Below are 15,666 nucleotides of genomic sequence, written 5' to 3'. Positions count from 1 at the left end.
GTTTTCATATTAAAGTTAATACTGGCCTCACTAATTTGATTTGGAAATGTCTCTCCCTCTTCTGTTTTCTGGAAGAATACATGTAGAATTTCTACTGTTTTGTTCTTTAAATGCTCAGTAGAATTTACAAGTAAAGCAATCTAGGTCTATAGTTTTCTTTGTATCAATAGGAAGTTTATAACTGCACATTTAATTTGTTTAATAGATAAAGATTATTCAGGTTATCTATTGATTGAGTGAGCTTTGATAGTTTGTGACTTTCTAGGTGTTTGTTTATTCATCTAAGTTATCTAATTATCAGAATTATGGACATGATATTCTCATACTGTCCTTTTAATATCTTTGGGACCTACAGTGAAAGCCTCTTTTTCATTTTTTATATTGATTTGAATTCTCTTTTTATCCTTGATTAGTTTATCTAGGGTTTTACCAATTTCATTGATCTTTTCAAAGAACCAACTTTAAAAAAAATTTTTTTTATTGTTGTTCAAATACAGTTTTCTCCATTTTCCTCCCACCACTCTCTGCCTCCTCACCCATCCCCACCTGTGGGGTCCCTGTTCCGGCGCCAGATGAAAAGGGAGCTTTGTCCCGCAGAGTCCCCCCGGCCGCCGCGGATGAAGAAATAAACTGTACCAGACACGATTTGCCTGTGAGGAGAGAGGGTGGCGATTCCCTCTGGTAGAGAATGCCCCGAGTCCTTCTCTTGAAGTGGCTTTGATTGAGAACAATATGGGAAATGCACAGGGGTATACAGTATGAATGCAAAGCTTATCAGTCAATGCCTAAAATCTATATTTACAGAAAACAGAGATCATAGATAAAAATTGAAGGAACACAGAGATTTGCCTTAGGTCAGGGTCTGGTAGACAGGTTAACACCTATTCAACCCTGAGAAAATAAACTCATCCTATGCTCGGATTCCCAAACACGAGTACTCATTAACTCCAGGGCATTCTTAGCAAAGTAGGTTTCATAGGATTTAATGCATTCGCTTTCCAGGCCCAATTGCCCCCAGGAACCACCTATTCCAGACCAGGGCTGTACCTGCCTCTGGTATTGTTTCAAGCCAGAGTCAGGTGGGTGTAGCAGAGCAGCCAAGAGATAAGGAGACTTCTTTCAGATAGAATGAGGACTCTGGCTATGACAGAGCCAAGGAGTTAGGGTCTTTTGTCCCTTCTGTGTGTCCCCCAAGTCCTTCCCTGATAGCCCCTATGCGACTGTGCCTGTCTTAGGTTGCCCCTGCCATCAAGGGGTCTTACCCATCCTTGACTAACCACCCATCCGCTGGGGTCAAGCAGGGTGATGTGAGGGAGGCAGCAGCTGTGCCCCTGCCAGGGGGACAGGTCTGGTCTCCTCAGCGGCCTATTTTCCCAAGGCCTCCTTGCTCAGCTCCAGCCTTGGGGCCCTCTCGCCAGTCGGCGAGGCTACAGTCAAACCAGGTGGGATGGTTCCCAACACCCACCTCCCACCCTCAATCCTACCTCCTTTCAGCTTTGTCCAATGGATCCTTTATACATGTTCCTTGATGGCCTTTCCTCTTTTTCCCCCTATTATCCCCTCCATCCCCCTCCTCTGGATACTGTCAGTTTGGTCTTTATATCAGTGGTCTTTATATGTAACCTCTGGTTATATTTTGCCTGCTTGTTTATTCTGCTGATTAGGTTCCACTTATAGGTGAGATCATATGGTATTTGTCTTTCACTGCCTGGCTTATTTCACTTAGCATAATTCTCTCCAGATGGATCCATGCTGTCGTGAAGGGTAGGAGTTTCTTCTTTTTTTCTGCTGCATAGTATTCCATTGTGTGAATGTACCATAGTTTTTTGATCCACTCATTTATTGATGGGCTTTTAAGTTGCTTCCAGTACTTGGCTATTGTAAATTATGCTGCTATGAACATTGGGGTGCATAGACTCTTTTGAATTGGTGTTTTGGGATTCTTAGGGTATAATCCCAGCAGTGGAATTGCTGGGTCAAAAGGCAGTTCCATTTTTAGTTTTCTGAGGAAATTCCATGCTGTTTTCCACAGTGGCTGCACCAGTTTACATTCCCACCAACAGTGTACTGGGGTTCCCTCTTCTCTGCAGTGTTGCCAGCACTTGTTGTTTATTGATTTGGTTATGATGTTCCTTCTGACCAGTGTGAAGTGTTATCTCATTGTGGTTTTAATTTGCATTTCTCTGATGGCTAGTGATGCTGAGCATCCTTTCATATGTCTCTGGGCCCTATGTATGTCCTTGGAGAAGTGTCTATTCAGGTCTTTTGCCCTTTTTTAAATTGGGTTGTTTGCCTTCCTGGAGTAGAATCACATGAATTCTTCATATATTTCAAGAACAAACACTTGTCCAAAGTATCTTTTTCAAATATATGTTTTCTCTCACAGTTGATTCCCTTTTCATTTTGCTGATGTTTTCTTTAGCCATGCAGAAGCTTCTTATTTTGATGAAATCCCAGTTGTTTATTCTTTCCTTTATGTCCCTTGCTCCAGGAGACATTGGTGAAAATATTGCTGCGTGGGATATCTGAGAGTTTCCTGACTATGTTCTCCTCTAAGACTTTTATGCGTCGTGACTTATATTTGTCTTTTATCCGTCTTGAGTTTATTTTGGTGTATGGTATAAGTTGGTGGTTGAGTTTCATTTTTTTGCATGTAGTTATCCAGATCTCCCAACACCATTTGTTGAAGAGGCTATTTTCATCCCATTTTATGCTTCTGCCCTCGTTGTCGAATATTATTTGACCATAGAGGCCTGGGTTTATTTCTGGACTCTCTATTCTGTTCCATTGATCTATGTGCCTGTTCTTATGCCAGTACCAGGCTGTTTTGATTACAGTGGCCTTGTAACATAGTTTGATATCAAGTATTGTGACCCCTCCTGTTGTGTTCTTCTTTCTGAAAATTGGTGTAGCTATTTGGGGTCATTTATGGTTCCATTTAAATTTTTGAAATGTTTGTTCTGTATCTTTCAAATACGTCATTGGTATTTTAATAGGGATGACTTTAACTCTATAAATTGCTTGGGGGAGTACAGACATTTTGAAGATGTTAATTCTTCCAATCCATGAACATGGTATATGCTTCCTTTTATTTGTGTCTTCCTTAATTTCTTTCTTCAGTGTTGTTTATTTTTCTGAGTATAGGTCTTTTACCTCCCTGGTAAAGTTTATTTCTAGGTACTTTAGTTTTCTTGTTGCTATAGCAAATAGGGTTTTTTTCCTGATTTCTGCTTCTGATATTTCATTGTTGGTGTACAAAAATACTTTCGATTTCTGAATATTGACTTTGTATCCCACTGTTTTGTCAAATTCACTTATTAGGTTGAGTAGTTTTTTGGTGGAGTCTAAAAATAGGGAACACCCATGAATTTGTGTGCCGCCCTTGCTCGGGGGCTATGCTAATCTTCTCTTTGTCATTCCAATTTTAATATACGTGATGCCAAAGTGAGCACTCAAAGAACCAACTTTTGACAATATTCTTCATTCTATATGTTCCTATTTCATTGATTTTTACTTTTTTCTTTTTTATTTCCTTCCAATTACTTTGGATTTTCCTTGACTGTTTTTAAAAAGAATTGTGAGACCATATACTGTGGACTTTAGACCTCTTCTTCCCCGAAATAAACATTTAAAGTTGTAAATTTCCCCTAGGCCATGGTAGAAATAAACTGACAAGAAGGTTTCAAGAAGAAGGGTTGGTTTCCTTCTCTGGTATAAAAGAGTGAGTGTCTAACTACACATCCTCCTTAAAATAAGTATGGAAAAAATACCAAAGACAAAACAAAAACAGAAAATCTGTCGGAAGGCTCTGGAGATGGGGAAAAAAAGAAGCAGGTAGTTTCAGAGTGGTGTGAAATCTAGAGCATGCAGCAAGAAGTGGGAGTTTTCCATTTTTTTATGACTTTGCTCTAAGAGTGACTACAGTCATGGTAGAGGTGAGGCCGGGTGGCTAAAACTCAGAGAGAAAACAAAACAAACCTACAGACTTACAGGTGAAAGGAACAAGGGGAAAGAGCTGTTGGGAAGTGAGAAGCAAACCTCAGAAAGGAGAGAGCCAGTGGAGAGGAACGCCTGACTCTCTGTCCCAGCTCACCGCTAGTCTAGAATGGTCTCATCAACCATGCATGCACAGAGCAAACTAAAAGTGGTTTTTGTAAGTAAGCCTTAAGGAACTGAATTGAGATGTAAGGCACAGCCAACTACAGGTATGTCAGTATACAGACTGGGTCTAATCAAACAAATTAACTGCTAAAGAAACATCAACACTCTTAGGAGGGATATTTAAAAATACTGAGTCTACACAATACCCAGGTGTAAAAATCACCACATATACAGAGAGTTAGAAAATGTTATCATTGTCAAGGGAAAAGACAATCAACATCTGTCTGAGACGGCAGTGAGAAGCTAGAACAATTCCTTGGCAAGTGGAATAGGGAAACTGAGACAGAGAGCTGAACACGATGGCCGAGCAATTTACAGCCAGGTGCTGGCGGTCACCAGGGTGGAAGGCCCCCACTGCCTGGCAGGGGACAAAACCGGGAAAACAAGGACTTGGCCCCCAGGGTAACCTTTCCTCCCCTAGCTTTTCCTCCCTGGAGGTCACATCCAGGCCTCAGGTGTATTTCAGCTCCAGGCCCAGAAAAGCAGCAAAACCAGGTGAGCAAAGCCAGGAGCAAGTGTAATGACTAAAGACCCCCTGCCCTGTCACTGACCGGTCAGAGGAGACAATGGCCCTGAAAGGGCACACCTGGAGACAGGTGCGTACTCTCCTGAACCCTCCCCAGAGATCTCCTCTGAGAGAGAGAGAGAGAGAGAGAGAGAGAGAGAAGCGTCAGAACAAAGAACCCAGTGAGCACTCTCCCTCTGGGGAGCAGCCCCTGCCATTCCCTTTTCTGTCTTCCCCTACTTCTTTCTGCACAGGCATGCTTCTCAATGGGCAGCTGGCAGCTTGTTTCAGACTAATCCCCTGAACCTGTCCCCAAAGCCTCTTTTCTCTGACTCACCAGTGAGCTAAGGCAGCCCAGCCTAGGCTCTCCTATTTCTTCTTCTATGCTAAGCCCTTCCCTGTTTCACTGCCCCCAGCTTTGATAAATGCATCCTCATAGTCACCTGGACTCGTGTTGTGAAATCTTCCCTCCACGAAGTCAGGAACCCACGCACTCCGGCCGGTCCTAAGCAGACCCGCTCAGGGCCAGGCCCCTGTCCAGTAACATATCTACCCCGAGATGACCCGCACTCTATAATTATCAGGCAAGAACCTCAGTGAGGTAAAGAAAAAAGTGCTAATAATAAAAAAAAATAGAAGGAAATTTCATTATAATAATTAAAAATGTGAAAGAAAACAAATGGAAATTTGATTCTCTTTTCAAAGTGTCTTCATCCTGTCTCATCTCTGTTTCTTCTGCCTCTGATTGGTTTCAGGTGCTCACCATTTCCCATTTATACTACTACTGTGTCATCCTGCCTTTAGTCTGATTTAGCCAGTCTAAATTCAACAGGACTTTTCCCATATTCAGACCTTAACCACATTTCCCCATTGCTTACAACCCATCATTGGTCCCCCAGCCCCTTCAGGATAAATTCCCAACTCCTTAGCAGCCTACACGGAGTGCATCTGCTGCCTGGCTCTCTTCACATAGGCAGCTGCCTCCCGGGATCTGTGTTCAATGCTTGCAGTTCCCGAAATGTATCAGCTTTCCCAGGCCCCTCTGCCTTAGCGTAAACTCTCCAAGCCCCACCCTGTGCCACAAGGTTCTTACCAATTTGTCCTTTGAAATTCAGTTCAGGCAACACCTTTTGTTTTGCAAAATCTCAGTATAAGTTAGAGGTCTCTCTCATCCACAGCACTCTGTAGAGCACTGATATCACTCTTAGATTGTTATCTGTTGTCACTAGATTATGAGCTCCTCAAAGTCTAGGGTGACATTTAGGAACTTAATGAATATAGGTCCTATTTAAAGTTTTTTCTTTTGTTGAAATCATTAGTAGGAGCCAAAGCCATCCATCTTGATTCTGTGTATAATCATTACTGAAACACAGATAATATACTTAAATTTTAGATTTGGAGTGTTTACTGAGACCCAGCCAATATTTTCACCCTTAACTAAGACCTGTAGTCTTACACAACCTAACCAGTGATTATACCTCACTGTAGAATAGTTTCTCAGTCTTTGCACTATTGACACTGTAGTTTCTTTGTTGTGGGGACTGCCCTATAGGATGTCCAGCAGCATCTCCATCCTCTACCCACTGGATGCTAATAGTAAAACCTTCACACACCCCAGTTCTAACAATCAAAAATGTCTCCAAACATTTTCAGGTGAAGAAACAAAATTGCCCCTAGTTGAGAATCACTACTGTAAAATTCTAAATTGAAACCTAATTCAGGAAGTATTTAACTGTTCTGCCCGATATTTATTATATTCACTCTGGTTACAAGCATATAATGTCATTCCAGTTTTGAAGAATCAGCTTTGGTCTTAATCATTCCTCCGAAATTTTTTCAGAACGTGTTCACTTGATCTTTACTTCACCATGGCACGGCTCCTCTCTTGTTCCTTTTTCCAGGGGCTCATTTGACCATTAAACTTTTGAAAATTTCAGAGGAGTGGAAAGTTAAAATTTTTTAGTGCTATCTACAAATATAAGCTTTAAAAATCATTTCTGGTGGCAGTTATTAAACTGTATTTAGTTTGAATTTGACATAATTATGAAAGCTTTTAGTCAAAATGCTGCTCGGATTTCTTCGTGTTAGTCTTCTTTAATTTTGCCTCTCGTTCCTTTTTTTCTTTTCAGACGATCCATGTTCTTATGGGAAATGCTGTGCAACCCTTACTGACTTCAGTGGGAGATGCTATAGAGGCCATAATCATCACCATGCATCAAGAAGATTTTTCTGGGTAATAACTTTAAACCAGTATTTTCACTGACCTTTACTGCCTTTGTTTTTCATTTCCGTCTCCACTCCTACTCCCTAAAGTCTCCTGACAACTAGGGCTTGTTCCTCACGTGACAGGATTGGCCTCCAACTTTATCCTATTTCGTTCGTGGTGAGCACCATTAGCAAATGAAATTGCTTTCAGTTGATGTTGTCATCATTTCCCTCCTGCCATTGAAACATGGAATCATTAACATCTACAGGACTCAGCTTGGCACTTCAGGACCTTTAGTAGTCTGTACCATCTTACCTTTCCTGTTTTATCTTTGTCCTACCTTTCACAAATACCCTGTACTTGAGCTGTGGCGTAAGCATTGTATTTCTTCTACAAAATCCAAATGCTGCTTTGGCTTTGAGGGCAAGCTCCTGCCCAAATACTCTCAGAGTGATTTTCCTTTCTCAGAGTTTTGTGGCTGATGAACACACCCAGCCATAAACATTTTTATATTATACCATAGCTATTTCATATGTCTACTGCTTATCCGTATCTTACTATCTTAAGAATAAGAATCAAAGTTCCTAACCCAGTGTTTGCTGAAGTCTGTTCAAGCAGAATAAAATATTTTTGACTCAGTGTATTAGAAAGCTGTTTATGGAGAATTTGGAATAATTATTTTCAACATAACAAATGTCCAAACCTGTAGAGAATTTTTATAAAAATGCATTTGAGCCCTTGCCAGTGTGACTCAGTTGGGTGGAGCATTGTCCCATACACCAAAAGATTGGGGGTTCAATTCCTGGTCAGCTCATATACCTAGGTTGTGGGTTTGGTCCCCGGTCAGGGCACATTATGAGAGGCAACCAGTCAATGTTTCTCCCTCACATTGATGTCTCTCTTTCTCTCTCTTCCTCTCTCTCTAAAATCAATAAACATATTACAAATATTTTTTTAAAAATGTATTTCAGCCAAACAGAGGATACAACTGAAAGCAAGATCTCAACAGACTGAGATAAATACTCCCAAGAGTAACAGTTTTCACTTTCTTTCTTTCTTTCTTTTTTTTAAAAGAGGTATTGTGCTTTAGTTTTCCTCAGTATTCTTAGGAACAAAATCTTCTAACACACTATTGATTGCCTCCATTGCATCGTAGGTATTAGATGATCCATGTGCAGCATTTCTCAAAATACTCTCTCCAAATTTGGCTCGGATGGAGTCTGGGGACAATAGTTTTGCTTCATCTGGGTCCGTGGGACCCATCAATCGTCTGCATTCTGAAATAGCATTCCACTTGGTCAGAACCGTGACCAAAGACCCTTCTCTGGAAGATATTCTTTGGCTTCTTCAACAGTGCTTGGTCCAATTAACTTTTTCCAGTGTTGTAAATCATTGTCTTTTAATAAAACGAGGACTACAGGTGGACCACTGGCCATGTTTTCTATAAGATTTTCAAAATAATCTTCATTTTCATATTTCTTGCACAATTTTTGTGCCTCTTCTTCTGATAATACTACTTGTCTTTGCATCAGTATTCTAAAGCCTTGATCTTGAATAATATTCAAAACACCCTTTTTTCTTTAATTTCTATAGTTTTCTCAGTAATCACAGCCTCGGGTTTGATAATAACGATACTGGTTAGTTTGTCCTGGGCTTTGGCAAAGGCGGGGCAGAGTGGGCTAGAGACACTGGAGGAGACACTGGGGAAGGAGGCCTTGGGGAGAGAACTGAGAGAGTAGCCAGTGGGATCCTGGTGCTGATCCATTCCCCATGCAGCAGCAGCCATCTAGTTTTCAGTTTCTTTTATGCATTTGAAATTACTTAGAGAACTTAAGGACGCTTGCATGAAGGTGGCAGGAAGCAACTAGGGAGGGGATTGCAGGATAGTTAGGATTATGTGCTCTCTTGAGGGGTCTGAAAAGGGAGCATTTCAAAGATGTGTTAACCTAGATGCACAGAAACAATGAACAGGGCTGGTAAACCTTTTACTAAAATTATAAGCCCACGATGTGACTACCCACTGTAATCTGCACAGTTAGGAATTTATTATCATTTCACCCTGTGATAGATACTACTTTCCATAGATTCCCCACTTTTCAAAAAGCTTTTATTTATTTATTTTTAGAGGGATGGGGAAGGGAAGTAGAAAGAGAGGGAGAGTAACATCAATGTGAGGTTGCCTCCCTCCTACTGGGAGTTGTCTCCTACTGGGGACCTGGCCCGCAATCCAGGAATGTGCCCTGCCTGGAAATTGAACCAGTGACCCATTGGTTCTCAGGCTAACACCCAATCCACTGAGCCACACCAGCCAGGGCAGAACCTCTTTTCTCATCCACATTATTTACATATGCTTAAGGTGATTTAAAAAATAAAAATAAAAACAGCCACACTCTAGAGTTAAGCATTTAAATATTAAATGTAAATTGTATACTTTATATTCCTACTTTATATTTAGTTACTATTTTTGAACTATCTTGTTTTTCTTTATATTCATGTTGTTTAAAAGAATATCTAGTTTATTAAATTTCCAGCCACTAGTCTGTGAAAAAGTTGTATGATTATGACACTGTCCTTTAATTTTTTAAATCATTTATCACTTCATTTACAATGTATGTTTTGAAGGGTGATAAGGTTAATCTCTATTTTTAATAATGGTAGGGATCTTAGGACAGAAGGACAGAGTGGGTTCTATACAAAAGTACTATAATATTTGGATATAGGAATAAAATTGTTGATGCCAGTATTTGGGAGGAAATGAACTTTGTTTAAATGTGATATGAAAGACTTCAGTTAGATTAATCATAAGTGCCTCTGAAAAGGAAGCAAAAATGAGGTGATTTTTAAAGGCTTATTTATAAAAGTGGTCATGTTTATTTCAGTAATTATACTGTGAGCCAAACTAGTACCTACAGAAAACACATTAAACATTAAAAGTTGGTTTCCCAAATAGTTACGTTCTCACTAGTTTGCCTAAATACTGGTGAACCAGACTGGTTCGTTCCCCCCACCACCAGGCCTTTTTCAAAAAATATATCTTTTATTTATTTTTTAAATTTATAAATCATGTTTATTCTATTATAGCTGTCTCAATTTTTACCCCTTTACCCCCCTTCACCCATCTCCCCTCCCCACCCCCCTCTCCCACAGTCAGTTCCCACTCTGCTCTCCATGTCCATGGGTCATTCTAACATGTTCTTTATGTGTTTGTCTAGTCACTTCCCCTTCTTTCCAACATTGTCCTCTTTCCCCATGTCCTCTGGTCACTTTCAGTCTGCTCCATGTCTCCGTGCCTGTGGTTTATTTTGTTCGTTAGTTTATTTTGTTGAATAGAGTACACTTATAGGTGAGATCATATGGGATTTATCTTTCATCAACTGGCTTATTTCACTTAGCTTAGTATTCTCTAGTTCCATCCATGTTGTCACAAAAAAGCAGGCATTCCATCTCTCTCTCACCCTTTCTTTTTTCTTTCTTTCTTTCTTTCTTTCTTTCTTTCTTTCTTTCTTTCTTTCTTTCTTTCTTTCTTTCTTTCCTTCCTTCCTTCCTTCCTTCCTTCCTTCCTTCCTTCCTTCCTTCCTTCCTTCCTTCCTTCCTTCCTTCCTTCCTTCCTTCCTTCTTAAATGCAGATTGACTTAATTATTTTCTTAAATGTCAAAGTTAATTATAAAATATTAAAAAATTTAAAACCATTTTAAAGTCTCAGCCAATAAACCAACATGACACCGGCACAGAAGTAATCAAGTAGATCAATGAAATATAACGAGCATTCTAGGGACAAACGAATACTCTAACAGTATAATATATGATTAAGTGGATATTTCAAATCAATGGGTAAAATAAGGCTTATCCAACAAATAAGGTGCATGGATCACTATTACTTGAAATAAAACAAATGTAGAGCCCTATTTCACACATTATACAAGAAATATTCAGGTGAATTAAAAATCAATATGTAGATTCTAAGGAGTTTTAGAAGAAATAGAACTAATATTTTTTATGACCTGAAGTAAAATATTCAACCCCAGAAGCTATAAAGTAAATATTGACAATATGACTATATTAAACATTTAACTGTATAGTAATACACATATAAAAAAAGTTAAAAAACAAGGAATAGAATAGGAAAGTATTTACAACACATCTAAAACATGGTTAGTAGAGTTTTTTTGTTTTATTTTTTGTTTCTTTTTAAGGGAAAAAAGTCCTACAAACCTTAATCAATGAATGGATAAAGAATACCAAAAACTCATTTAAAGCTTTTTTAAAAATAATAGAAATATGCAAGAAATATACAAAAATGGTTTAGTTTCAACAAATAGTAAAGGAACAATTAAAATAACATCATTGTCACAATCAGATTAATGAGTATTAAAAATATTGGTAATATGAAGTATTGACAACTCTGAAAGGAACTGGGTATTCATAGACTCCTTTTCTTTATTTTCTTAAAGCAGTCCCTTTAGCAAAGTTTGCAGTGCTGGTTTGTTGGAGATGTATTCTTTTAGCCTTCTTTTGTCTGGGAAACTTCTTATTTTGCCTTCCATTTTAATGGAGAGCCTTGCTAGGTAGAGCAGTCTTGGTTGCAGGCCTTTGCTTTTCATGACTTGGAATATTTCTTGCCACTCCCTTCTGGCTTGTAATGTTTCTGTTGAGAAGTCAGCTGCTAGCCTTACCAGGGCTCCCTTGTATGTTACTATCATTTTCTTCTTTGTTGCCTTTAAGATTCTCCTTTGTCTTTGATATTTGCCATTTTAATGATGATGTGTCTAGGAGTAGGCCTCATTGAGTTTCTGCTGTCCTTCCTGGACTTGTGTGACTTTTTCTCTCCTCCAATTAGGGAAGTTTTTCATCATTACTTTTTCAAACAGGTTCTCTATCCCTTCCTCATCCTCTTCTCCTTCTGGTATCCCTATTATACAGATATTATTACGTTTCAGGTTGTCCTGAATTTCCCTAAACGCCTCTTTATTCCTTTTGAGTCTTTTTTCATTTTCTTGCTCTATCTGGGAGCTTTTTTCTACCTTGTCTTCCGGCTCGCTGATTCCGTCCTCAGCTTCATCTATCCTGTTTTTGATTCCTTCTACTGTGTTCTTCAATTCAGAAATTGTATTCTTCATTTCCTCTTGTCTCTTGATAATTTCTGTGTCCTTTTTCATGCTGCTATATTTTGCAGTAAGTTCCTCGTAGTTTCCCTGTAGTTTTTGGCAATTGTCTCTGAGCTCACTGAGCTTCCTTAGAACCATTGTTTGGAACTCAATATCTGGTAGTTTACTTGCTTCTATTTCATTTAGTTCTCTTTGTGGGGATTCCTCCTTTCCCTTCTGGTGGGGGGTGTTTCTTTGTCTTCCCATTATTTGTGAGATTCTTCTATTTAGCTTCTTCTTCTTAAGCTGATCTGTCTCGATTTCCTGACTTTGTGGTATGAACTTCTATGGTAGGAAACTGCTGTTTTTACTTTCTGGATCCGCCTCCAATGATGTCAGTTGTTGACCCTGTCTGACCTTAGGCAGTCTGTTTGAGATTTCCAAGAATCTACTGTTTGTGGCTCTCTCCTTCAACTGTTAATCTAGTCATTCTGCACTCAGCAGGCCAGCTTAGACAGTTCAGGGCGGGGCGGAGTCCCTCCTAGGGTCAGGATTATCGGGTCCTCTCATGCTTCTGCTGTATGGCGGATGAGTCAGTACTGGGATCCCGCCAGCTACTCTCTCAGTTCTCTCCCCAAAGCCTGTGACCCCAGTCTCTCCTCAAGTGTCACCAGACCCTCTGCACCCCCTTTAGCCAGGGTTCCACTATTTGTGACTGCCACTCTGCCCTCAGCAGGCAGCTTAGACAGCACAGGGCAGGGTGGAATCCCACCTGGGGGCAGGGCTTTCGGGCCCTCTGATGCTGCTGCCACTCAGGGGGAGTGGTCTCTACCTGAGTGAGTGGTCTCTACCTGAGCAAGATGGCTGCTGCTGCACAGGGGATGAGTCAGCACCGAGATCCCGCTGGCTACTCTCTCAGTTCTCTCCTCAAAACCTCCTTCCCCAGTCTCTCCTCAGGCGTCCCCAGCCCACTGTGCCACTGCCTTTGCCAGAGCCCAGGGTATGTGGCTACAAATAGAAATTTATGTGTTGGCCCTTTAAACAGTTCTTTGCATCTCCAGCCGCCTGTCTCTGGCAGAGAGCAACCCTGCCACTTTTCACAGCTGGCTGTTTTCTCTGTATTCTTTGGGCTCTGGTGCTGTAGGCTGGAGAGCTCTACTTATAGTTTAGAAACCACTCTTCTCATGGGGATCCAGCAGGTCGTTTCAGTATTCTTCTGGTGCTGCCACCCGTGGGCGCCCTGCCTGCCTTCTCTTGTCTCAGCCTCACTCCTTACCAGTTAGATTGCACTAACACTGATTCTTCTGTCTCCGAGGTTACAAGGCTCCTCTCTCGCTATTGTTCAGCTGTTTGTTCCAGATGATTTCTCCACAATTTAGTTGCAATTACAGGTTGATTCTGGGAAGAGGTCAGTGTGACTTCTACTCACTCCTCTGCCATCTTCTTTCTCTAAGATTGTTTTTGATAGGTTATTATTTATTGCCATTTTTATTCTTTATAAACTGTGCTCCTCTCTCTCTTAATTTCTTCTTGAATTACTCCCTTTAACACTTCTTATAATGCTGGTTTGGTGGAAATGAACTCCTTTTCTACTTTTTTTGTCTGAGAAGATTTTTATTTCACCTTCTATTTTAAACAGTAGCCTTGCTGGAAAAGAATAATCTTGGTTTCCAGTCCTTGCTTTTCATTAATTTGAATACTTCTTGCCATTCTTTTCTGGCCTATAGTGTTTCTATTGAGAAATGAGCTGACAACCTTATGGGAGCTCCGTTGCAGATAAATAACTTTTTCTCTGCTGCCTTTACAATTTTCTCCTTGTCCTTAACCTTTGCCATTTTAATTATGATGTGTCTTGGTTAGGTCTCTTTGGGTTCACATAGATTGGGGCTCTCTGCACTTCCTGGACTTGTGTACCTTTTCCCTTCACCAGTAGGGAAATATTGAGTCATTATCTTCAAACTGGTTCTCAATTTCTTGCTCTCTTCTTCTGGTACCTGTCTGATGCTGATATTGTTATGTTTGATGTTGTTCCATTAATCCTTTAAAATATCCCCATTTTAAAAAAAAATTTTCTTCCCTGAATTGGGTATTTTCTGCTACCTTGTCTTTTAAATCACTGTATTCATCATCTGCTTCATCTAACCTGATTTTGATTCTCTCTAGTTAACCTTCCTGTTATTTTAGTCTTTCTTTTTTTTATAGTTTCTGCGTCTTTTTTTTATGCTGTCAAAGTTCTCACTAAGTGTCTTGAACATCCTTATAATTATATTTTTGAACTCTGGTAAATTGCTTGCCTCTATTTCATTTAATTCTTTTTCTAGAGGTTTCTTCTGTTCTGTTATCTGGGGTCATGTTTCTTTGTCTCCCCATTTTGGCTGCCTCTCCTTGTTTGTGTCTGTATATTACGTAGGTCTGCTATATCTCCCAGTCTTTGTAGAGTGGTCTTGTGTAGTAGGTTTCCTGAGGAGCCCAGTGGCACAGTCTCCCTAATCACCTGAGCTGGGTGCTCCAGTAGCATCTCTTGTGTGGGTTATATGTGTTCTCGTGTTGTAGATGAACCCTTTTTGCTGTTGGTACGTCTGTTTGTCGGGTGGACTCTCAGGCTGGCTGTCCATGAGGATTGGCCATGACCACAGCAGACGAGCTGCTGCGTTGGGGTTGACCCCAGGGAATGGAATTTATCCCTGAACGTTCTGGTGCTAACCAAGAACTCCCTTCGGGTGCACGACTTGTGGAGCTAATGAGGTCATGCTCTGTTGTGTTCTGAAGTGAGCCACTGGGTGTGTTGGTTCTGGGCCCCCCGGGAGGGACTTCAGTGTAGATGAATGTCGATCAATGTCAGAGCTGCCTGTAACCTGTTTGGCGCTACCTGTTAGGAGTTACAAGGTGGTCTAGAGTTGGTAGCTGCTTGTACTTGGCCTAGGTGCATAGGGGATGGGCCAAACTGTGTACCAAGACCTGCTCCCCCCAGTACTGCTCCTCAGGCAGGTCAGCAGAAGGCTCAAGGCACCTCAGGATCTGCTGCTGCTGCTTGGTAAGCTCAGCCATTGGAAGAGCCTTAGATAATACATGAGTTATGCGAGTAGGTTCTCAGAAGGCACCAGGTAAGGGCTAGTGGTGTTCACCAGGTTAATACAGATTGAAACTCAATGCCAGTGCTGCGTCTGAGGCCACTTAGCAAAACTCTCTGGGTACACTGAGGCCAGCCACTATCTGCCGGGAGCCTGAGGGTTGTTGCGATGGCTCAGGGTTTCAGGAGTCATCAGGGTGGAACCAGTAGAGTTAGTTAGGCTAAAGCAGATTAAAATTGGGCCATATGGAGGGATGGCTCAGCGTGGAAAAGGTGGTACCCATCGGGCATGCCAGAAGAAGGCTCTCACCCAAAAACCATACAACTTAGTCTCTCCCGATGTGCCTCTGGGGCTCCCATAGCCCACCCAGAACTCCCTGAGAGTTTTAAAAGAAATACTGCAGCACAAGCCCAGGCTGGCCTGTGCTACAGTCACGTGCCAGCTGGGCAGAGGCGGGCCTCAGGGCGTCGCCAGGGTGGAGCTAGTACAGTGCTTCAGCCTAATGATGTGTATGTGTGTGTGTTGGGGGAGTAGGGGTAGGGACCAACCTGGGAATGGTGGTGGAGGCTGGGCTCAAGGGGAAAATAGCCCTCACTCTAAATCCATACAACTCTCTCTTTCCCTGTGTGTCTCTGGCAC

General features: G+C 41.1%; 1 protein-coding gene and 1 non-coding gene across 2 annotated transcripts in view; one reads left to right on the top strand and one right to left on the bottom strand.

The window, feature by feature from the left end:
* COG5 (component of oligomeric golgi complex 5) overlaps positions 1-15,666 on the top strand; it is a 338,428-nt gene that overhangs the window by 292,654 nt on the left and 30,108 nt on the right. Inside the window, exon 17 of the mRNA XM_054564649.1 lies at positions 6,796-6,899. Coding sequence (XP_054420624.1) covers positions 6,796-6,899 — 104 coding nt within the window. The remainder of the gene's footprint in view (positions 1-6,795; positions 6,900-15,666) is intronic.
* On the bottom strand, positions 3,347-3,452 carry LOC129063556 (U6 spliceosomal RNA). Its single transcript, XR_008528350.1, has one exon. It is a non-coding gene; the product is annotated as a U6 spliceosomal RNA (small nuclear RNA).

The sequence above is a fragment of the Pteronotus mesoamericanus genome, unplaced genomic scaffold, assembly GCF_021234165.1.
Source record: "Pteronotus mesoamericanus isolate MK-2021 breed Mesoamerican mustached bat unplaced genomic scaffold, CSHL_Meso_final scaffold_85, whole genome shotgun sequence".
In the NCBI taxonomy this organism is placed as follows: Eukaryota; Metazoa; Chordata; class Mammalia; order Chiroptera; family Mormoopidae; genus Pteronotus; species Pteronotus mesoamericanus.
This window is presented reverse-complemented; position numbering and strand designations above follow the sequence as displayed.